Raw genomic sequence first — 25,499 nt, 5'->3', positions numbered from 1 at the left:
CTCTCTGCTGCTGCTTTTATTGCATAAGAGACATTCTGAGCGCCCTGCCTGCAGCCCCCCACTGCTTCCCATTTCATTTTTTGCCTAGGTCTTAGATAGCTTGTCCTGGGGCTCCAGCTCGCTGCGGGGAGAGCTGTGCGGGGCTTGGACCGGAGGAGGGGATGCCCGGCTGGGGGAGGGGAAGGAGGAGGGATTGTGAGTTGAAGGGGCTCGTACGATAACACTGGTCAGTGAAGGAAGAGTAATGTCCTGTCCTAGGTGCATGGGATTGTGAGCCCGGAGTTGGAGGGCATCAGAAAGGGCGTGGGAGGAAGTGGGAAATAAAGCTGGGGATAGCCAGGGTATCAGTGAATTGCGGTGGGGGAGGGAGTAAGTATTGAGTAATTTGGGGCCTCAAGGCTGAGGGCAATGGTTGGCTTTTGCGTTGCAGATTGCAGGCTATCGAAAGTATTTGTATTTGTGGCAGCTCTTATATTTTAGGTTGGATGGGGAGAGGGACGCGGAGATAATTACATGTTGGGTTTGCTTTTCATGGAGAAAGGCTGCTAGGCCAAGTGATTAATTTGGGTGATTTAACTTTCCTGTTGATCCACTCTTGTTAGCTTCTTGATTTGAAGGTGGGTGGTTACAACTGTGTTGCTAGTAGATGTGGAGTAAAGTAAAAGATCCTCATTGCCTTCCCTTTCCAGTCCGGAGGAAGCACTGTCCGGTAGATTTGCTGTATCTTAGGCTATTCACACCTGTTTTTCTGCCCTCTAGTCATAGTTAATCCAGTTTGACAGTTCTTATCAGCAATTAGGGCTTTTAGTTTGTTTTAAACTAAATGATAAAAGATAGGAGCATTGATTGTTAGCCATGTGAACTCTAATCTGAAGAGATTGTGTGGTCTCTGGTGAAGCATTAACTGGCTTTTTTTTTTTTTTTTTTTTTTTTTTTTTGCTTTTTTTGCTTACAGGTGCAGACAACTAAGCGAGGGGATCCTCATGAGTTAAGAAACATATTTCTACAGGTAAATTGGCTTGCAGAGTGTGTGCCTTTCATTGCAAAAACAAAAAACACACATGTCCTTAGTCCTAGTCATGCCTTAACTTTGAGGAATGTTCAGTTTTCATGTATTCTTTCAAACATGACCGGACAGTATAGCTTATACTTCTCTTATTAAGTTTTGATTAAAGGCCTTCTTTTAATTAAGGGTTGGTAAAAGGTTTTCCTCAAGTTACTGCTTTTTTTTTACATGACTTAAGATATGTATTAAAAAAAAATAATTTCCAGCTTAAGCACAGAGACCAAGATAAAATTTCAAAATGTATTGGCACTCTTGTACGGTTAATAGTTATGATAACTAAAATTCTCTTCCTTGAAAGTTGCATGTTTACGAAGTTCTCCTGCTTATGAGCTATCCTTCATGTAATTTGACAGATAAGAATATTATGGCTATTCTTAATTTGTGTGTCTTACTTATATTGTATCCTTAAGCCTTTGGGGATTTTGTTACAAAATGTTACCTCTTAAGATTCTTGCAATGGTCTACCTTATCTTCTAAGCTTTTAGGATCAGTGACTTGGCTGTAGACTTAAAAAGAAAAGAAAAAAAAAAAGGTTGGCTTAGTTTTTTGTTTTGCTTGCTTTTCTTAAATTTCAAAAGTTTCCTATGCAGGAAGTTGTACTTAAGAAGTAGATGTAAAGGGAGGCAAGCTAAGGTGTTTCACCAAATACTGCGTTTCTCTCTGAAATCTTTTGAGAACTTTCTATTCTGGATGTGGGTTCTTATGAAGACACATTGACCTTGGGCAGGTCCCTGCTGGGTATTATTTTCCTCTGTGAAATGAGAGGTGATCTCCAAGGTTCCTTCCCATTCCAAAAGTCTATGAGTCTATATTAGGAATAGATTCTAACATATGCTGATGAGCCTGGAATAGATGACGTTTTTGAGACGTGGTTTGTTTAAGCTATTGTTGGGGAAGACGCTGCATAGTTGACCATACGTATGTGTAGTTTATGAAAAATAATTTGTGAAAATAGGAATCTTAAAGGTTATAAAATCTGATAAGGGAAGCATTTTTTTCCAGAACAGAAGTAATTATAATGACAGAAATGGTCCATTTATGATTTGAAGACTTTATTCCTCGCAGGCATTCTTGAAAATAGCCAAAAATATATCAGTATTCACCATACCATGTGATTATACTCAATTGTTTTGTGAAGAGTTCTTGTGATATAGTTAATTTTATGTTCTAGACTAAGTAGATGTGGAAGAAATCAGTTGAAATGCTGCATGATGTAGTGAAAAGAATACTGTCTAGGTATCTGAGTACTGCCTAGGAATATGGAGTTAATTCCCAGCCCTGCATTTATCTGGCTGTTGTACCCTTAGGCTAATCATCTGGCCTTCCAGAGTTTCAGCTTCTCATATGGGACTCAGTGGTACATAAGGGAATGGAAATTGAGGTCTTTCTAGCTTTAAAAATTCTATGGGAAAAAAACGTACTGTGATTCTGTATGGATTTGTTTTTTGTTTTTGAGTGGGGATAGAGATGGGTTAGAGGTATGAGGAGAATGGCCAGGACTGTCCCTACCTCTTTAACAACTTTAAAAAATTTTTTTGACGTGGAGTCTTGCTCTGTCACCCAGGTTGGAATGCAGTGGCGTGATCTTGGCTCACTGCAACTTCCACCTCCGGGGTTCAAGCAATTCTCTTGCCTCAGCCTCCCTAGTAGCTGGGACTACAGGCATGTGCCACCACACACGGCTAATTTTTTGTATTTTTAGTAGGGACGGGATTTCACCGTGTTAGGCAGGGTGGTCTTGATCTCCTGACCTCGTGATGCGCCTGCCTTGGCCTCCCAAAGTCCTGGGATTACAGGTGTGAGCCACCGCGCCCGACCCTGTGTGTGTTTTCATTTTTAATTTTTTGAGACGGCGCCCAGGCTGGAATGCAGTGGCACAATCTTGGCTCACTGCAACCTCTGCCACTTCTTTGACAACTTTTAAATCTTAGCTTTTCATTTACTGTTTTACATATTATTATTATCTTTTTATACATTATTTTGATGATGCCTTTATTTTTATATTGAAAATTTGTGGAATTCGTAACTGCTTATTTAGCACTAAGTATGAAACATTGACCCAAGCATTATTGATAGATAAGAGAGTGATAGAATGTAAATACTCACCTTCAGAAAGGTCTAACACAGCAAGAAAGATAACAATATAGGCTAAGTGCAGTGGCTCACACCTGTAATCTCAGCACTTTGGGAGGCCAAGGCCAGAGGATCACTTGAACCCAGGAGTTCAAGACCAACGTGAGCAATATAGTGAGACCTCATCTCTGCAAAAAATTTTAAAAATTGGCACCAAGCCTGGTGGCATCCACCTGTGGTCCCAGCTACTCAGGTGACTGAGGTAGGAGGATTGCTTGATCCTGGGAGGTGGAGTTTGCAGTAAGCCAAGATCATACCACTGCACTCCAGCCTGGGCAACAGAGCAAGACCTTGTTTCTCTCTCTCTCTCTCTCGTGCTCTCTCTCTGTCTCTCTCTCTCTCTCTCTCTCTCACACACACACACACACACACACACACACACACACACACGATACAGTATTGCTAGTTGGATCAATTTGAGGATAGTTACCAAGTAAAAGATGTTTATTCCTGGCTTAAATACTTCAAACTGGAGTTATTTGAAGCTTTGCAGTACTGTTTAGAAACAGTTTTATAGATGCATATAGTTGATTAATATTTTAGCTATAATAGAAGACAAAAATACATGCCAACCATGTATTTCTTTAGCACTTAACATATTTACCCAACCAATATTTAAAAAGGGTTATTTGCTGTGTACCATGCACTTTTATTCAATACAATACTGTGGGGAAAAGAAAGATATCAGACTGTTACTGTGTCTATATAGAAAGAAGTAGACATAAGAGACTCCATTTTGTTCTGTATTTGAGATGCTATTAATCTGTGACCCTACCCCCAACCTTGTCCTTGCAAGAGACTGTGCTGTGGTGACTCAAGGTTTAATGGATTTGGGGCTGTGCAGGATGTGCTTTGTTAAACAAGTGCCTGAAGGCAGTATGCTTGTGAAAAGTCATCACCATTCTCTTAATCTCCAGTACCCAGGGACACATACACTGCCAAAGGTCGCAGGGACCTCTGCCTAGGAAAGCTAGGTATTGTCCAAGGTTTCTTCCCATGTGATAGTCTGAAATATGGCCTCGTGGGAAGGGAAAGACCTGAGCGTCCCCCAGCCTGACACCCGTGAAGGGTCTGTGCTGAGGAGGCGATCATTAAAAAGTCAGGAAACAACAGGTGCTGGAGAGGATGTGGAGAAATAGGAACACTTTTACACTGTTGGTGGGATTGTAAACTAGTTCAACCATTATGGAAAACAGTATGGCGATTCCTGAAGGATCTAGAACTAGATGTACCATATGACCCAGCCATCCCATTACTGGGTATATACCCAAAGGATTATAATCATGCTGCTATAAAGACACATGCACACGTATGTTTATTGCGGCACTATTCACAATAGCAAAGACTTGGAATCAACCCAAATGTCCATCAGTGACAGACTGGATTAAGAAAATGTGGCACATATACACCATGGAATACTATGCAGCCATAAAAAAGGATGAGTTTGTGTCCTTTGTAGGGACATGGATGCAGCTGGAAACCATCATTCTTAGCAAACTATCACAAGAACAGAAAACCAAACACCGCATGTTCTCACTCATAGGTAGGAACTGAACAATGAGATCACTTGGACTCGGGAAGGGGAACATCACACACCGGGGCCTATCATGGGGAGGGGGGAGGGGGGAGGGAGGAGGGATGGCATTGGGAGTTATACCTGATGTAAATGATGAGTTGATGGGTGCTGACGAGTTGATGGGTGCAGCACAGCAACATGGCACAAGTATACATATGTAACAAACCTGCACGTTATGCACATGTACCCTAGAACTTAAAGTATAATAATAATAAAAAATAATAAAAAAAAAAAAGAGGTAAGAAAAGAGAGGGTCATTATTCCTTTAAAAAAAAAAAAAGAGGAAAGAAGGCCTCTTGACAGTTGAGATAGAGAAAAGCATCTGAATCCTGCCCATCCCTGGGCAATGGAACATCTCGGTGTAAAACCCGATTGTATGTTCTGTTTACTGAGAAAGGAGAAAACCACCTTAGGGCAAAAGGTGGGATTTGCTAGCTCAATGCTGCTCTTTATGCACTAAAAAGGTTTATGGAGATGTTTACATATGCATATCAAGGCACAGCACTTTTCCTTAAACTTATGTCACAGAGATCTTTATTCATCTGTCTTACTGCTGACCTTCTCCCTATAATGATCTTATTATCCTGCCATTTCCCTTTTTCTAAGATGGTAGAGATAATGATCAATAAATACTGAGGGAACTTAGAGACCGGTGCTGGCGTGGGTCCTCTGTATGCTGAGCGCCGGTCCCCTGGGCCCACTTTTTCTTTCTCTATACTTTGTCTCTGTGTCTCATTTCTTTTCTCAAGCCTCTTATTCCACCTAACGAGAAACGCCCACAGGTGTGGAGGGGCAGGCCACCCCTTCAAATACTGTTCAGTAGCAGACACCAAGTCAAATATCAAGAGAGAGAATAGAGCCAAGACCTAAATGCTGATGGACAAGTGATTGGACTAGCTGCTCTCTGAGGCCCATTCCATCTCCAATGGTCTGTGGTTGAGGGAATCAAGAATAGTGAAGGCAAAAGACTAACCTGTGGTAGAGCAATCAGTTTGGCTTCCTACATCATAGTGGCTATGTAATAATATTGACAATGGCTAACATTTATTGATCATTTAGAGGGTGCTTGAGATTGGCCTAGTGCTTTAAGGATACTTTAGTTTTCATAACAACTTTATGAAGCAGATTTAATATCCTGGTTATATAGATGAGGTTAAATTAATGTCAATTAATTCAGACTATGTGGTAGAGCCCAGATTCAAATCAATTCCAGAGCCCAAACCCATACCCTTATACTACTGGTAGGATATTGAAATGGGGTGACATTTGAAAGACAGAGGTATGTCAGGGGATAATGGCAGTGTATTTGTTAAGAAATTTTTAAAAATCTGGTTACTTAGGTGATGAAATTTTAAAAGTTTCTTTGCACTGTAACTGTCTGGAATAGTTAGCCAAGGAATTTGGATTTGAAACAGTAGGGAGCCACTGTGGGTTTCCGAGTAGGCAAATTGAAGTGGTGAATTGTGGCAGCTTTTTGTATATGTTGGATAAAGTATGAAGAGATTGGAAGTAGGTTAGGTGATCAGCTGAGAGGCTATTGAAATAATACTTGTGAGAATTAATGACCTACAGTGGCTGATGACTGGGGAAATGAAAAGCAAGGAGAGTACCAGCGACTTATAAGGGAAGAATCTGTCAAATTTGGTATTAAATGTGGAAGTAAGGGAAGAAGTAGTGAACCTGTCAGTTTTAGGATAGATGTTAATTGATAAGGCATCTATTTGGATAATTTTTTGGGGGGTGGGGTTAGTTTGGTTTCTAAACAAATGTATCTCACTAAGTTAAAGTTGGATTTGGACAGATACAAATTTGTGCAGGTGGTAGATGAATTCCTTGTAGTTAAAAGGATTAAAAATATAAAGCAAGGCAGAGGATCAGGGGCTGATTTAAAAGTGATATCTCCAATTGAAGTGGGAAGGAGGAGGAGGAGAAATAGGGAGAATGGTCCCATGAAAGTTTAAAGTAGGAGTTTCACAAAAAGGGTGTAATTAAAGGTTAAAATGTAGATTATTCTGTTATTAGTATGATTTAGTTTGGGGAGGATTTTGGGGTCACTTGAGTTTAGAATTATTTGAGCTACTTAAAGACTATAAAGAGATGTAATTTTAAATTTTAGAATACAGTTGAAAACTCTTTGTGAAATATAGATCTGTGGCATTAACTGTCTAAGTTCACAAATAGTAAAAATTCCTACTTTCAAATAAGAATATTTCGTTAAACTTTTGAGTCATAGGTCAAAAGTCATTTGTAAAATAATAAAATGGCCAGGTGTGGTGCCTCACACCTGTAATCCCAACACTTTGGAAGGCTGAGGCAGTTGAATCACTTGTTCGAGACCAGCCTGGGCAACATGGTGAAAACTTGTCTCTGTAAAAAATATAAAAAATTAGCCAGGTGTGGTAGCGCATGCCTGTAATCCCAGCTACTAGAGAAACTGAGGCAGGAGAATTGCTTGAACCCAGGAAGGGAGGTTGCAGTGAGCCAAGATTGTGCCACTGCACTCCAGCCTGGGTGACAGAGTGAGACTCACTGTCTCAAAAAAGAAAATAAATAAATAAAAAATGTATATGTATATATTCTTATTTGAAAGTACTGGTATATCAGGTGGGTGCCGCAGCTCATACCTGTAATCCCAGTGCTTTGGGAGGCTGAGGTGGGAAGATCACTTGAAGCCAGGAGTTCAAGACCAGCCTGGGCAGCAAAGCGAGATTCCATGGCTACAAAAAAAAAAAAAAAAAAAAAAAGAAGTAGTGTATATATATGTGTGTATATATATATATATATATATATATATAAAAATAAATTTAGCAGGGTGTGGTGGTACATGCCTGTAGTCCTAGCTGCTCTGGAAGCTGAGATGAGAGGATCACTTGAGCCCAGAAGTTTGAGGTTGTAATGAGTTATCACCCACCCCAGCATGGGTGACAGAGCAAGACTTTGTCTCAACAAAAAAAAAAAAAAAAAAAAGGAAAAAAGAAAAGAAACTGGCAACCGACTTATCTATATATCTATGTTTAGTGAAATTATATGAGAATTGGTGCGAGAGTTCATAAGCAGGGCTTTGTAAGAGTAAAGCATTATTATTTTGAATATAGGGAAATAGGTTCATTTTTCCTGTGGTGTTTATTGCTTCTCAAGTTTTGATGAGCTATGTTTCTATTACTTAAAAAACAACAACAACAATATGCACTAAGATTCTGCCTTTTTCTGCCCACCTTCACTCTGCTAAGTTCATGAAATTGGAGTACAACAAATGAATTCTTATATGTTAGGCTGTGCTGTAATTTACAACCGGTTCAAGCTAAGATTTTACCATTACCACCCTTACAACTGTCATTTTTTGATTTATCCCTTTCTTCTTTTAACCTCTCTCACCCACACACTGTCATTGATCCAATTTAGCTACATCAGCAGTATACAGTAGCAAAAGGAGACAATAGGAGCAGCGAAGAAGGAGGTGAGGTGGGACAGCAGGAACATCACAGGCCGTTTGTTATAAGTCTGACAAATTTCTAAATGAAGAGTTAATTTTGTCCCTTGTGGCAAAGCAGATTTATCAAAAACATTTAAATGAATTATTTTTAAATCTCTCTCGTTAATAGACTTCTTTTGTTTGCTGGTATATTGTATAATAAAGGCAATATATGTTAAGACTGCAACTATATTTGCCAGATCAAAAATTTACTGAAATGTAGACCTCAAATATTATTTTAATTTTGTTCTTTTTTCATTATCACCAGTGTAACAATGAAGATCATATCCCATACAAAATTATGAAAATGTGCTTTTTTCTTGTCTTATTTTAGGTTAGAGAATAAAGAGAAGATACTGTTAATGTAAAGCAAAGAGCGATTCCTCCTTAGAGTTTTTACAATAACGTATTACTTTTTAATGGAAAGATATGTTCTTTTATTCAAATAGTTTATGTATTTTACTTAATTTTGGCAGTAGGCTGGGGCTGAGAAAGCAATAAAGCAGGGCTTTTAGCAGGAGACCCTTACTCTTTGTTGAAATATACATTAGGGCTGTGTTTCCAAAAGTGTGGAAGGTGTACCACAATATTAGAGTAACAATAAGATTATCAAGTATTAAAGGGTGATACAGTATTTGTGGAAACAAAGACTCTGAAAAACAATCCTGGCAGTGGTTTAAAATAAAAAGAAAACATCATTTGAACAAACAATGGTATTTTCTTTTGGATTATTTATCCCAGAGACATAAAAATATTTGTAAAAATATAAGACTATAGGGCCAGATGCAGTGGCTCATGCCTGTAATCCCAGCACTTTGGGAGGCTAAGGCATGTGGATCACGAGGTCAGGAGATCGAGACCATCCTGGTTAACACGGTGAAACCCTGTCCCTACTAAAAATACAAAAAAATTAGCTGGGCATGGTGGTGGGCGTCTGTAGTCCCAGCTACTCGGGAGACTGAGGCAGGAGAATGGCGTGAACCTGGGAGGCTGAGGTTGCAGTGAGCCAACATCGCGCCACTGCACTCCAGCCTGGGTGACAGAGTGAGACTCTGTCTCAAAAAAAAAAAAAAAAAAAAAAAAAATATATATATATATATATATATATATATATGTATGTACAGGGTTAACTGCAGCACTGAATTTTTCCTCAAAAAAAAAAAAAAAAAAAAAAAAAAGCCTGGGCAACATGGCGAAACCCCATCTCTATAAAAAATACAGAAACCTAGCTGGGTGTGATGGCATGAGCCTATAGTCCCAGTTACTTGGGAGACTGAGGTGGGAGGGTCACCTAAGCCTGGGAGGTTGAGGCTGCAGTGAGCTATGATTGCACCACTGCACTTCAGCTTGGGTGACAAAGTGAGACTGTCTCAAAAAAAAAAAAAAAATAAAAGCTATTATATTAAAGAGGAGTGATAGACTTATGGAATAGCCATACCGTGTAAGTTATGCAGATACTAAAAAGGATGAGTTAGGCCTAGACCACCAATTTAGAGAAATTTTTCAATGTACTATTGAGTGAGAAAGATGGAAATAAGTATATATAGCATGATTCTGATTTGTAAAACAGAGTCATTTTATATACGTTGTGTGTAATGTTTACGTATAATATGTTTGTGTATGATTTAATGAGCACTGAGACTGAGAAAGGTATGAGAGGATAAATACTAGGTTGTTAACTTGGGGGAAGAATAAAGAGGAAAATAAAAATAGTCTCAATGTGTATGTATTAAGCTTTGAGCAAGTGAGTAATTTAAAAAGGAGGAATCTAGCAATTCAGAGCCTGAAGCTACAAGAGGATTTCCCAGCATAATTTGGATTGAATAAACCCAGTATGAGACACACAGAACAGGATCTACAGTTTTATTAACCATGCTATTATAATTGAGGGTCTTCACCAGTTCCTCAGAAATATGGAACTTGAATATGATAACCTATTGATTGATTGATTGATTGATTGATTGAGACAGAGTCTTACTGTGTTGCCAGGCTGGAGTGCAGTGGCGTAATCTTGGCTCACTGCAACCTCTGCCTCTCGGATTCAAGCAATTCTCGTGCCTCAGCTTCCTGAGTAGCTGGGATTACAGGCAGATGCCTAGCTAATTTTTGTGTTTTTAGTAGAGACGGGGTTTCACCATCTTGGTCAGGCTGGTCTCGAACTCCTGACCTCAGGTGATCCACCTGCCTCAGCCTCCCAAAGTGCTGGGATTACAGGCGTGAGCCACCATGCCCAGCCTTTTCTAAATACTTTAGAAAGTATTTACCATAAACTATATAGCGTTCTCGTTAAAAAAACAAACAGTATTAGGCATTAAAGGCAGACTAGCAGGATGGTGAGACTTTGTCCTTGAATCAAGCAGAAGGATTCAAAAATAATTGAAAATATATGAAAATTAGTGTTATTAAATGCCATGTGATGTTCTGCTACCAATCAATACACTTTTTTTTTTTTTTTTTTTTTTTTTTTTTTGAGATGGAATCTCGCTGTCACCCGGGCTGGAGTGCAGTGGCTCAGTCTTGGCTCATTGCCAGCTCTGCTTCCCGGGTTCATGCCATTCTCCTGCCTCAGCCTCCTGAGTAGCTGGGACTACAGACGCCCGCCACCACGGCCAGCTAATTTTTTGTATTGTTAGTAGAGACGGGGTTTCACCGTGTTAGCCAGGATGGTCTTAATCTCCTGACCTTGTGATCCGCCTGCCTCAGCCTCCCAAAGTGCTGGGATTACAGGTGTGAGCCACCGCGCCTGGCCAATCAATACACTTTTAATTGCCTACTATGTACCAGGCTAAGCACTTTACTAGGTTCTACCTTTATAGAGATAATATAGAGCTGCTTAGTCAGGGTAGGGACAATACAAAGGACTTCAGTGAAGGTAGAACCTCACATTCTTTTTTTTCTTTTTGGTGGGGTATAGAGTTTTGCTCTTGTTGCCCAGGCTGGAGTGCAATGGTGCAATCTCAGCTCACTGCAACAACTGCATCCTAGGTTCAAGTGATTCTCCTGCCACAGCCTCCTGAGTAGCTGGGATTACAGGTGTGTGCCACCACATCAGGCTAATTTTTTTTTGTATTTTTAGTAGAGATGGGGTATCATCATGTTGGCCAGGCTGGTCTCAAACTCCTGACCTCAGGTGATCCACTTGCTTCGACCTCCCAAAGTGCTGGGATTACAGATGAGAGCCACCATGCCCAGTCTAGAACCTAACATTCTATGGGTGAGGTAGACAATAAAAAAAGCCCACAGAGCAGACCACGAGGTCAGGAGTTCGAGACCAGTCTGGCCAACAAGGTGAAACCCCGTCTCTACTAAAAATACAAAAATTAGCTGGGCATGGTGGTGGGCGCCTGTAATCCCAGCTACTCGGGAGGCTGAGGCAGGAGAATTGCTTGAACCCGGGAGGTGGAGGTTGCAGTGAGCTGAGATCGTGCCACTGCACTCCAGCCTGGGCGACAGAAGAAGACTCAATCTCAGGAAGAAAAAAAACAGGCCCACAGATTGGCTGGGCACACTGGCTCATCTCTGTAATCCCACCTCTTTGGGAGGCTGAGGCAGGAGGATCACTTGAGGCCAGCAGTTTGAGACCAGCCTGGCCAACAAAATGAGATTCTGTCTCTACAAAAAAAAAAAAAGAAAGAAAGAAAGAAAAAAAATTAGCCAGGTGTGGTGGCACGTGCTTGTAGTTCTAGCTACTAGGAAGGCTGAGGAAGGAAGATCATGTGAGCCCAGGAGTCCGAGGTTACAGTGAGCTAGGGTCATGCTCCTGCACTCGAGCCTGGGTGATAGAGTAAGACCCTATCTCTTAAAAAAAAAAAAAAAGCTTACTACAGATTGTGACATGTGCAAGGAAATAAACAGAATGATGAGAAGGGCCATCGTTTTTAAAATCATTTTTCAAGAGAGTGGTCAGTGAAGGGCCCTTAGGAGGCAATATTAAGAGCTAAGAGGGAATGAGGGTGAAGTGGAAGGAATTCCAGAGGGCTCACACGTACAAAGCTTAGATATAGAAAAGGGTTTGATGTGTTCAACAAACAGAAAGGAATGACCAGTGAGAGCTGAGGTGGAAGGAGCCACATCCAGCAGGGCCTTGTGTAGACCATAAAGAAAAATTTTGATTTTTTTCTAACACCAGCATGAAAACCACTGAAAGTTGTTCACCTTGTGAGTGGAATGATTACATTTACAGTTTAAATAGATCATACTGCAATAGAAACTGTTTCTTATACATTTCTGTGCTTGTTTATGGATGACTGCTTTGAGTAGACAGTGATTCTTTCAATTTATTTTATTTTATTTATTTATTTATTTGAGACAGAGTCTTGCTCTGTCGCCCAGGCTGGAGTGCAATGGTGCGATCTCGGCTCACTGCAACCTCCACCTCCCAGGTTCAAGTGATTCTCCTGCCTCAGCCTCCCACGTAGCTGGGATTACAGGTGCCCGCCACCTTGCCTGGCTAATTTTTGTATTTTTAGTAGAGATGAGGTTTCACCATGTTGGCCAGGCTGGTCTCGATCTCCTGACCTCAGGTGATACTCCCGCTTCGGCCTCCCAAAGTGCTGAGATTACAGGTTTGAGCCACTGCACCCGGCTGATTCTTTCAATGTAATGTCCTCCCGTCTATAGAGTTCCTGGAACATCTTGAGCTGGATGAAACTCCTTTTCATCCAGGAGGCAGCAGAATGTACCTGGAGCCTACATGGGATTTGTAGTCTAACCTGGGTTTGAATCCTCATTTGAAACCTTTTGGCTTCAGGTGTTTACTTTTGGAGCCTGTTTTCTCATCTGTCTAAGAAGGGATTACTACACCTAGCACATAGAGATGTTCTAAAGATTAAATAAAATAATATGTAAACTATGCAGAACCAAGTAAAGCTTAGTTCCTTATCTGTTTCCTTCTCTTCTAAGTTGAGATTAGGGTGTTTTGTTTGTTTGTTTCTTGAGTAAGATCTGAGTCTTTTGTCTTCTCCAGATGACTGTGCTGGACCTAGTCAAGAGACTAAGATGTTAATATGTATTTATGCTTATGTACATATAATCAGTTAATTACTTACATTCTTGAGACATCCATCTGAAGTTATTGACAAATACCTATTTCTCCCAAGTCTATGAGGTTCTAAGATGTTGTATAGTCACAGTCTAAGGCTGGGAGCCCCGAGAGACCATGGAAGATGTTTGCCGTTTTCTTCTGAAACTTCATTTGCTCAGTCTGGACGTGAAAAAGTAACAGTCCAACCATAGGCTCTGAAATCCCAAGACACAGACTTGAAATACATATTATTTTTTGTGCGTAACTTTCTTTTCTTTTTTAAATTCACCACCTCCCTGTTCTGTGCAGATTTCTGTTAGTACTGTGGAAATTTCTGAAAGCATCTTCCACGGAAACCATTACTATGGCCAGCACTGGGTTTCTAGAACTGGAAGAAACACACATTTTGAAAAGATGTTAGTCAGTACTATTTCAGTCTTCAGTGACAGGCATTTTGGTTAAACATGCGTAGGCCTAGAATGTACTGGCTGTAGCGATGAGTGGGTCAGGAGCTTAACTGCTATCACCAGGGATCATGTACCTCTCATCTCTTAGTTTTGGTTTCTGTTGTGCTAGCTTCATTCTCAAACAGGCTTTGCCATATGGAGCATCCCCAGATTAAAATCCTACCCATTCACCTGGAAGCCTAGGGGTGACTCAGGGAGGCTGGGAGACAGAGATGGCAGGAGATTCTGTGCCTCCAAGTCAACACTGCTGTATTTGATAGCTTTCTAGAACATTCCAGTGCAGCTGTCATACTATCTGCAAAAAAAGCCTTAAGTGAAATGACAAAAAATAACCAAAATTAGGACCCCTGAAGAAGAAATGTATCCTCACCTCATTTTTTCTTCAGATACCTCTCAGTCTTCTTTCTAGTCTTTTTCTTATGGTGATCTTCCTCTCCCCATCTTCTTTTCTGTCCTCACCCTACCCCTCCCATCCCATGGCTGATTATTTTCAGCAGCTCTATTCAACACAGATTGCTATTGATTGTCCTACAAAGAGCCAGGTACTGTGCAAGGTGCTAGAGGTATGAAGATGAATAAGGCATCCCTGTTTTTAAAGGACTCATAGCCTAGAGTTACTTAAATTACACATCCTTACATTAATACATTTTGTTTTGTTTTGTTTTGTTTTGAAATAGAACACTCTGTATAAAGCTGAAGGCTTGAAGTCCTTCCTGAGCTCTACCCCAAAAGCCAATAATTCCCTGCCACCTAAGAGGTAACCACTGTTCTTGGTCGTGTTACTTTCTGATCTTTCCCCATACATTTACATAGAAAATATGGAATTTTGGCCAGGCGCGACGGCTCACACCTGTAATCCTAGCACTTTGGGAGACCGAGGCGGATGGATCACCTGAGGTTAGGAGTTCAAGACCAACCTGGCCAACATGGTGAAACCCCATCTCTACTAAAATACAAAAATTAGCCAGGCATGATGGCGGTTGCCTGTAATCCCAGCTACTCGGGAGGGTGAGACGGGAGAATCACTTGAAACTGGGAGACGGTGGTTGCAGTGAGCTGAGATCGTACCACTCCACTACAACCTGGGTGGCTGAGTGAGACTCCAGCTCAACAACACCAACAACAACAACAAAAAGAAAATATGGGGTTTTGTGGTTTTAAAAAACATAATAATAGCTAATGCTTACTGTGTCACTGTTATGTATCAGGCACTATTTTAAGTGTTTTATGTAAATCATCGTATTTAATCCTCAGAACAACTCTATAAGGTAGGTACTATTAATATTCCCATTTTACAGATGAGGAAACTAAGCCCCAGAAAGGTTAAGTAACTGTTCAAGGATATACAATAAACGGAAGAGCCTTGCTTTATATATTTTAATGCAATTTGCCTTTTTAACTTATTATTATTTGGAGATACAGGTATGTTAGTTTGTAAAGAATTGTTTAATTATTTTTCTGTAGCCTTTTAAAAAACTTCGTTATGAAAAATTTCAAACATATACAAATCTAGAGAAAATAGAATAATGACAGATAGATACCATGGATGATTAGAGGGAGAAAGGAAGGAGGGGAACAGGGTGGAAAATCTATTGGGAACTATGCAAACTATCTGGCTGATGGGATCATTTGTACCCCACACCTCAGTATCACAATATTCCCTTGTAACAAACCTACACATGTACCCTCTGAATCTAAAATACAAATTGATATGAGCCCGGTGCGGTGGCTCATGCCTGTAATCCCAGCACTTTCGAAGGCCGAGGTGGGTGGCTCACTTGAGGTCAGGAGTTTGAGGCCAGCCTGGCCAACATGGTAAAACCCCGTCTCTGCTAAAAATACAAAAATTAGTGTGGTGGCGCATGCCTGTAATCCCAGCTACTAGGAAGACTGAGGCAGGAGAATCGCTTGAACCTGGGAGGTGGAGGTTGCAGTGAGCTGAGGTCGTGCCACTGCACTCCAGCCTGGGTGACAGAGGGAGACTCCATTTCAAAAAAATAAAATATGATTTGAAATTTTTTTTAAAAAGGTTTGTTGTAATTCTAACTGAATTAATAAATATTCTTTAAAATCATACCAAAAAAAGAGAAAACAGTATAATGAATCACCATCTATCTGTCATTCCAGTGTCACCAATTATCATGGCTAACCTTGCTTCATCTATATTACAGCCACACTGGCTTATTTTGAAGCAGTTCTCAGACATCATCTTGCAGTATCCATAAATAGTTCACTATGTATCTCCAAAAGATAAGGATTCTGAAAAACCAACCAAATCATAATACCATTATCACACCTAAAAAATATCTTGTCATCAATTTCTTTTGAGTGTTGAAGTTCTCTGATTGTTTCATAGATTTTTAAGTAGTTTTGTTAAAAACAGAATCCAAGCTAGGTTCATACATTGCATTTGGTTGATCTGTTTCTTAGATCCTTTAATACTTTCTGCACCCTACTTTGTTAAAGGTCCTTATTTCTCTTTGGTAAAAATCTTGGTATTTAATCAAGGCTTATCAACATTAAGGCATTCCATCCCCCTAGGAGCAGCACCTTCATTGTCAAAATGATGTGATTTGCCCAAGCTTATACATATATATGCTCCTTGTATGTTCCCATGGTTACATAGACCAAGAGACGAAAGTATTAATATTTAAGAAATGATGCAAATTAATTACTCAACTTAATCTGCCCTGGGAAGCATTCTAGTTCCAGTTATTGGGTTCTTTGGGTCATTATTTTATTTCCAAGGTTTTTGGTTATTTTGAGTGGAAAATTGTCTTGGTAGATCTTCTTTATTATGGTAGCTTCAGTTGATTTCAGTGATTAATAAGGGTCTTGACCTCCCTGCTGTGTTAGAAATTGCATAATTCAGTAGCTGACAGTAAGGCTTACTATAGTGGACAGTGAAAATATATTAAAACAATAACAAAAATAAGCACATAGTATTCATGGAAGCAATCTGAGTTAGGAAGGCAGAGCACTGAAGAATTTTTTTTTAGCAAAATCAGTAAAATGTTTTGTTTCTAGTTTATCCAAAATATGCAACTGAAAGTGCTAATCAAAATTAGATATATACAACTGCTTTTCCCTAACGCTCAGGTAGTTGATTTTAGTAACATCAGAAAAATTTTACATTACTAATTAAAATCCCTGTTTTAAAAAATTAATATGGCTTAATAAAGTTGTTAAAAAGTCCAAGCGGCCATATGTGTTTAAAATAATTTTTTCTTATAAAATATTTATGATAGAATGCTCTTTTATTCTAATTGAACTAACATAATGAGATAAGGCAAATTACGCATTGTACTGTTTAACAGGGTTTGTGTGTCAGATCTGCTGTGGTCTTTGCTCCTTATGCAGAGTGCTTGTGTAGTGAAAGGGCATGCATTCCCGACTAAATTTGGCTTCCGTTGGAAGTAAGAGCCGTAACAGTGAAGGACAGTAAGAGAACTAGCTTCATATGCTCAGTTCTTGCTTTGGTACATATTGTCCTCTTTTATTGTTCAAATAATTCATTTTTCTTGGTGGGAAATGCTCTATGAGGTATCTGTAGTTACTAAACTTCATGACATTGTCATTTGAGTTACTGAAATTGAAAGGATGTTAAGATCTGAAAATGTCAGTTCATCTCAGTTGGAACAAAGTCATGGAGGAACAGTTTGTTTTGACTCATATTACAGCCACATGTTGGTTAGACAGAGATAAAGCTGCCTAGACCAGTCAGGACTGATCTCGTGGTAAGCCCAGAAATACTGGCAGCCAACCCAGGGAAACTTTGACTTGGAGAGAGATGAAAGGTTAGAACAGTAATTTCTTCATGTTTGGGCAAAAGCAGAAAAATTCACTAAGCAAGGAGGGAAATTGAGATCCTATGCTTTTCTGTTTCTAAGCATTTTACAGTAACTATTTCAAATTATATTTTACAATTTTGAAGTACTTTGGTGTTCAAGGTGTCATTTTTGCCTCACAATAGGACAGCAGTTTTTCTGCAAACCCTTATTAAAGAAGAGGCTCCAAGAATCTGCATGTTTTGCCCAAAAGTTCTCGAGTTAATGGCACAGGAGTTTAGAACCCAAGTTTTCTGACCCAGTTTTAGTGTCCATCATGCCATCATCTCTGAGCTACTTGACAACAGGCACTGTGTCTTGTTGATCTCTGCATCCCCAGTCCTGGGCAGCAGACATAGTGGCTGGCACACAGTTTCAAAATCAATGCAAAATAACCTGAAAGATTTGATCTTAGCAGATTTTTGGCTTAAAAAGCAGTGTTTCTGGATATATTGCCTTAGTTTTGGTGTGCATACTTGAAAAATCCTTAATCTTGATATACCATATAATTTTTTAAAAGTAACCAGTTTTCTAGTCCTAACACATCAGAATTTTTCTTTATAGTCTCTGGAATATCTTTTAGAGATATAAAACATCAAAGAATCTGTTTATGAACTCAAACTATTTAAACAAGTAATTGGTATCATTTAGAGTATTTGGGCTTTATACTCATTCAAAACATTGAATTTTAAGTTAACCTTTTTTTCTTAGTGGAAATTTAGGGTTGTGTGTCAGTCTTTGTAATGTGTAGTTAATATAATAATATAGGTTGCATACATCCTTCCCCCCCCCTCCCCCCGCCCCGGGACAGAGTGTTCTTCTGGTCCCCCAGGCTGGAGTGCAGTGGCAGGATCTCGGCTCACTGCAACCTCTGCCTTCTCGGTTCAAGTGATTCTCCTGCCTCAGCGTCTCCAGTAGCTGGGATTACAGGCGCCCACCACCAGACCTGGCTAATTTTTGTATTTTTAGTAGAGGTGGGGTTTTGCCAGGTTGGCCAGGCTGGTCTCAAACTCCTGAGCTCGTGATCCACCCACCTCGGCCTCCCAAAGTGCTGGGATTACAGGTGTGAGCCACTGTGCCCAGCCAGTTGCATACATCTTAAAGGTCACATAAGGTTAAATTTGGTAAATTGCAAAGGAGGTACTGCTATCCAGTTTATTACAGTCAGTTGAAGCCTTGGTATGTTGATCTGTTGGCTTGGTAGGCAAAACATTTTTAAATGGCATGATCTTCTCATTTGGAGCTAGAGGTAGTTCAGTGTAATTATGATACACATCTATATATGAAACCCTGCCATCTTTTATAGACAATAATTTTGGTTAAATATATGAGGATTCTAATCTCTCATAAGATCTATTTTATTTCTCAAGCTTTAGAATGCTAAGGCTTTCCCAAGCACATGCTAACTATATTCAATGTAAATTTAAATATTTCTGGAAATGTCAAAGCTGTATGTTCTTTTATATTTCAGATACTTGAGTTGGGCTTGGAAAAAGTTTAATAAAGAAAATGGACCAGCTGTTTCAGATACTGTCAACTACTTTATGTCAATGTCTTCCATGTGTCCTTGACTTCTTGCCCAAGAGGGAATACAACTGCTTAAGAGATATCTTTGAAATGGCAAATGAACTCTAAAGTTACTTGGATTATAGACATACTTGTGTAATTTCATCTAAAGTCATTTTAGTTCATCCTTTGAAAAGACAGGAACAAAATGAAAATTATATTATGAAACTATTAAATTGCTTGATATACTAAGTGTGTATGTGTGTGTGGGGGGGCAACCTAGTGGGACCCCATCTTTACAAAAAAATAAAAATTGAAAAACTTAGCTGAGCATGGTGGCACATACCTGTGGTCCCCGCTACTCAGCAGGCTGAGGTGGGAGGATCACTTGAATCTGGGAGGTCGAGGCCTTCTGTGAGCCGTGATCCTGCCACTGCACTCTAGCCTGGGTGACAGAAAGAGACCCTGTTTCCCAAAAAAAACAAAACCCAGACCCCTGATTTAAATATATCACCAATTTTTGAGGTACCAGCTTTATTAGCATAATACCTAAAATATTTTAGCATTTTTGACTGACTGTGGGTAGACAGATTCTAGTTTTAGATATAAACTCCCTCTTTGGTTCTGCTGTTCAGGCAACAGGCTTACAGACATTGCCAAGTAATTGTCTCTAATTAGTTAATTAGTTGACTGTCTCCTGTAGAAGTCAAGTACTGACTCCTTATGGATGGGAGAAGACGTTTTTCCTCTAAGCTGTACACTCTATCTTTCAGTGAAAATTAAGTTAAAATAGACTAGGAGAGCTGGAGAAAACACTGGCAAAATACCTTAGGGTAAGTGGTTCTTTGGTATCATTTATAACCCCAGATACTGGCACAGCCTATTTCAGTACATGTCAACTAAAGCATTTGTTTTCTTTGTTAGCCGCTGTGTCCTTTGTGGTTTATGCTAAGGCTGCTCTATTTCCTGATAGTTTTAAAGTCAAGAATATTGACATCTTGGCGATTCCATACATACAGTATACTTTAAAATTTTTTAAATTTTGGATTCAAGAGGTCCATGTTCAGGTTTCTTACAAAGGTATATTGTGTGATGCTGAGGTTTGGGCTTCTGTTGATCCTGTCATCCAGATAGTGAACATGGTACCAAACCGGAATCTTTTCGTCCCCTGCCCTTTCTCTCTCTCCCCACTCTAATAGTCCCCAGTATCTATTGTTCCTGTCTTTATGTCCATGTGTACCTGTTACAGGTAGAGGGTCTTGACTGCAGGTTGTCCAGGGTCTTGGCATTTTGAACAAAGAATTGGACAAAACGCCCAGCAAAGCAAGGAAAGAATGAAGCAACGAAAGAATGAAAGCAGGAATTTATTGAAAATGAAAGTACACTCCACAGTGTGGGAGCCAATGAGCAGCGGATTAAGGGCCTGGATACAGAATCTTCTCAGGTCCAAATACTTCCTAGAGGTTTCCCATTGGCCCCTTGGTGCTTATCTCATGTAAATGAAGTGGTGGCCCACAATCGGTCTGATTGGTTGCTTTCTGCAACCAATCAGAGGCTGAAGTGAAGTTGTAAAGGATACACTCCTGTGCAAACTTCTGATTGACTGTAGAAAGCAACCAATCAGAGGCTAAAGGAAAGTTATGAAGTTACGAAGGTGTACTTATATGCAAACTGCCTGCAGTCAGTCTGATTGGTTGTGAACAGCCAATTTCCAATCTGCCGTGCAGAAAAGTTAGGGGTTTGCAAAGGGAGTAGCCTCTGGTTCTTTTGTTACTTAGGTGTGGAAAGTTAGGGTTTTCCTTTCAATTTAGTTCTAGGAAGTTGGTGTGAAACGGCCTCCAGACCCTATTCTCCTGCCTCATACCTAATATTTAGTTCCCACTTTTAAATGAGAACAGGTGATATTTGGTTTTCTGTTTCTGCATTAATTCTGCTTAGGATAGTGGCCTCCAACTGCATCCACGTTGCTGCAAAGGACATGATTTCAGCCTTTTTTATGGCTGCATAGTCTTCTATGAAGTAGATGCCATACATACAGAGCACTTTTATTGTGTGTTTATGTTTTCTATTTAGTGGTTGTAGTCCTGGAGGTCAAATTCAGATATTAGAGAATAGACACCTCTGTGGCAAAAAGAACAATTGTTGCCAAATTTTGTTAATACAAAATTTCTGAAATGTTTTCGTGTGCTCCCCCCTCTTTTGTCATCTGTTAATGAAACAAGCAACACAAGCAGTTGTGAAGAGAGAGAACAAAGATCACCATAATCCTATCTCTAGTATTTTCTTTTTTTAAATTTGAGATGGAGTTCTGCTCTTGTTGCCCAGGCTGGAGTGCTTTGGTGCAATCTCGGCTCACCGCAACTTCTGCCTCCTGGGTTCAAGAGGTTCTCTTGTCTCAGCCTCCTGAGTAGCTGGGATTACAGGCATCTGCCACCACGCCCAGCTAATTAGTATTATTATTATTTTGAGACAGAGTTTCACTCTCATTGCCCAGGCTGGAGTGCATTGGTGCAGTCTCGACTCACTGCAACCTCTGCCTCCCGGGTTCAAGCGATTCTCCTGCCTCAGCCTTCCGAGTATCTGGGATTACAGGCATGCACCACTACACCGGCTAATTTTGTACTTTTAGTAGAGACGGGGTTTCTCCATGTTGGTCAGGCTGGTTTTGAACTCCCAACCTCAGGTGATCTGCCCACCTCAGCCTCCCAAAGTGCTGGGATTACAGGCGTGAGCCACTGAGGCTGGCCAATTTTTGTATTTTTAATAGAGATGGGGTTTCACCATATTGGCCAGGCTAGTCTCGAACTCCTGACCTCAGATGATCTGCCCATCTTGGCCTCCCAAAGTGCTGGGATTATAGGCGTGAGTCACTGTGCCTGACCTAGTATTTTCTTACTTTGTATTTTGTGTTTAGTTTTTCCTTCTTTTTAATTTCTCACAGGAGTCAGGCCCAGGATTCCTTGTCAAAGGATTTGAGCGTTTTTATGATTATATATAATGTATACTTGTGTATATGTACCTGTATATTGCTAAGTTTCTTTTCAAAAGGACTGAATTTGACAAAAGCAAGATGTGTAGGACAGTATAAATAGTATGCTATCATTTATATAAAAAAGAGAAATGAATAAGAATTTCATATATACACACATATATTTGGGTGTTTATATATTAACATATATATAATTTACTCATTTATGCATAAAACATCTCCAGAAGGATACATAAGAAATCGATTGCCTCTCGGGTGGGGAATTGAGTGGGAACAGAAGTAGGAGGAAGACTTTTCACTGTATATTCTTTGCTACCTTCTGAATTTTGAATGGTATGAATGTAATACTATTAAAATAATAAATAAAAAGCTATTAGCAATAGGTAAAAGTACCCACTGTTTTTTCCTTTTCATGCCCACTGTGTTGGTTCAGGCCTCAGCCTCTTTCACCAGTATCTTTTATTTATTTATTTATTTATTTTTTTGAGACGGAGTCTTGCTCTGTCGCCCAGGCTGGAGTGCAGTGGTGTGATCTTAGCACACTGCAACCTCTGCCTCCCGGGTTCAAGTGATTCTCCTGCCTCAGCCTCACGAGTAGCTAGGACTACAGGTGCGTGCCACCACACCCAGCTAATTTTTCGTATTTTTAGTAGAGACGGGGTTTCACCGTGTTAGCCAGGATGGTCTCAATCTCCTGACCTCGTGATCCGCCTGCCTCAGCCTCCCAAAGTGCTGGGATTACAGGTGTGAGCCACTGCATCCGGCCCTCACCTGTATCTCTGTAATAGCCACTTACTACTCTCCCTGTTCCAAGTTAGTTCCTCTCTCTTCCACTCACCTTTCATGTTGCCATCAAGGATAGCACAGATCAGATATGTCTCTCCTTTCTTCTTAAACTTAGTAGTGTCCCACAGCTCACAGAATAAAGTTCAGACTCTTCTGTTTAGCATTCAAAGTCTTCCACCATTTGGTCTCAAACTGCCTTTTCTACTACATGTATTTCTATACGCTCTCTTTATTACCGTATTTCTCTCCAACTAACCCTTCTCCCAGAAAAAAAGGGTATTTTTTATTTCAACATCTGTTCACATTAGTTTTTTGTGTTTTTGTTTTTAGTTTGAAGTACCCATCCTCTCCACTTGCAATTGAAATTGGATTTAACTTTTAAGGTCCATTCCAAGTGTTGCCTTTCTCCCTCCATTCTCTGGCCCCATCCCACCAGTCCTGGGAATGAATCACTCCTTTTTGGTTCCCATAGTATATTTCTCATGCCATTGTTTGCAACTCATATTCTAGTTACTGGTGGACGGAACTAGTAACAGTAACTAGTAATTGACTAGTAACTAACTTGTCAGTCTCCTTACATTCTGTTTTAAGACTTCCTTGTATCCATCCTTCTTTCCAATTGCAGCAGTCTTCCTCATATTGTGCCTTTCCTCACTCCTGCATGTTCTTAACTCTGGTGGTTTTGTGATCTTGGTGGAACATGTCCAATTGTCTCGTACATGTTAAGAAGAGGAAGAAAAGAAGCAATTGATAGGAATTGATGGAATCTACTTACTATTAGTATAAATATCTTTCAGTTTGCTTTTTCTTTATCCTATGTTTATATACTTATTGTTTTGAAACTTATTTTATTTTATTTTATTTTATTTTGAGACAGAGTCTGATTCTGTCGCCCAGGCTGGAGTGCAGTGGCGCGATCTCGGCTCACTGCAACCCCCGCCTCCCGGGCTCACGCCATTCTCCTGCCTCAGCCTCCCGAGCAGCTGGGACTACAGGCGCCCGCCACCACGCCCAGCTAATTTTTTTGTATTTTTAGTAGAGACGGGGTTTCACCATGTTTGCTAGGATGGTCTCGATCTCCTGACCTTGTGATCCGCCTGCCTCGGCCTCTCAAAGTGCTGGGATTACAGGCGTGAGCCACCGTGCCCAGCCTATTGTTTTCTTTATCCTATGTTTATATATTTATTGTTTTGAAATTTTAAAGATTATTTTGTCTTCATTGTGTAAGTATGTGAAATATCTAGAGGCCTGGGAGGTCAATAAACTTGTCTAGGGACTCACAAAGGGTTAGTGGTAGAGCCAAGGTTTAAACTCAAAACCCCTTCAAGAATGGCTTTTATAGTCATGTATAGAGAACATGACTTTATTTTGGGGTGATATTTCTTGAATGCTTTTGGTAGCACCAATTAGTAAAAAAAAAAAAAAAAAAAAAAAAAAAAGTCCACGTTGGGCTACTTCTTTTTATTTTTGTTCTGTAGCACAAGTCATCAAGCAACCGCTGGGCTACTTTTTTTTTTTTGAGACGGTCTTGCTCTGTCTCCCAAGCTGGAGTGCAGTGGTGCAATCTTGGCTCACTGCAACCTCTGCCTCCCAGGTTTGAGTGATTCTCCCACCTCTCAAATGCTTTGAATGCTAACCAGAAGAGTCTAAACTTTATTCTGCAAGCCATGGAACAATACTAAAAGTTTTAGAAGAAAGGAGAGACATAATCTGATCTGTGCTGTCCCTGATGGCAACATGAAAGGTGAGTGGAGGAGAGAGGAACTAACTTGGGACAGGGAGACTAAGAAGTGGCTATTACAAAGATGCAGGTGAGGGCCCGGCACGGTGGCTGACACCTGTAATCCCGGCACTTTGGGAGGCCGAGGCAGGTGGATGACGAGGTCAGGAGATCGAGACCATCCTGGCCTAACATGGTGAAACCAGTCTCTACTGAAAATACAAATTAAGTGATTCTCCCATTCCTCTCAGTCTCCGCTTGGCTAATTTTTGTATTTTTAGTAGAGATGGCATTTCACCATGTTGTTCAGGCTGGTCTCGAACTCTTGACTTCAAGTGATCTGGCCGCCTTGGCCTCCCAAAGTGTTGGGATTACAGGCATGAACCACTGCACCTGGCTACTGGGCTACTTCTTATGCAGGCTGGTGGTAGTCTCTGTGGCGTTTTTTGTTTGTTTTTTATTCTTTGGGACAGGGTCTTGCTCTGTCACTCAGACTGGAGTGTGGTGGCACAATCATGGCTCACTGTAGTTTCAACCTCCCAAGTTCCAGTGATCCTCCCTCCTCAGAATCCTGCATAGCTGGGACTACAGGTGTGCACCACCATGCCCAGCTACTTTTTAAATTTTTTGTAGAGACCTGGTCTCTCCATGTTGCCCAGGCTGGAACTCCTGAACTCAAGGGATCCTCCTGCCTTGGCCTCCTAAAGTACTGGAATTACAGGTGTGAGCCACTGTGCCTGGGCTAACTCTTTTCTTACTGAAAGAACAGGTGGCTTTGTTTAGTCAGATCCACAAATGGAGACACTTGCAATACTTGACCAGAAAGCAAACCAACAATCATTTGCCCTGATTCTTCTTCCCCATCTTGTTTCCCAGAAGCAATCACTTGTAACTCTCTTAGCTATTTCTTTCGGTATTTCCCTTCACATTTCTA

At 40.3% G+C, this 25,499-nt stretch overlaps 1 protein-coding gene across 2 annotated transcripts in view; it reads left to right on the top strand.

Annotated features, from left to right (window-relative positions):
- The window catches only part of SLC25A12 (solute carrier family 25 member 12), a 111,314-nt gene that overhangs the window by 130 nt on the left and 85,685 nt on the right, over nt 1–25,499 (top strand). For both annotated transcript variants that reach the window (XM_007965355.3, XM_073019813.1), the window contains exon 2: nt 956–1,009. In XM_007965355.3, coding sequence (XP_007963546.1) covers nt 956–1,009 — 54 coding nt within the window. The remainder of the gene's footprint in view (nt 1–955; nt 1,010–25,499) is intronic.

The sequence above is a fragment of the Chlorocebus sabaeus genome, chromosome 10 (genome assembly GCF_047675955.1).
Source record: "Chlorocebus sabaeus isolate Y175 chromosome 10, mChlSab1.0.hap1, whole genome shotgun sequence".
Classification (NCBI taxonomy): Eukaryota; Metazoa; Chordata; class Mammalia; order Primates; family Cercopithecidae; genus Chlorocebus; species Chlorocebus sabaeus.
The sequence above is the reverse complement of the archived record's forward strand: the minus strand, read 5'-3'. Positions and strand labels throughout refer to the sequence as shown.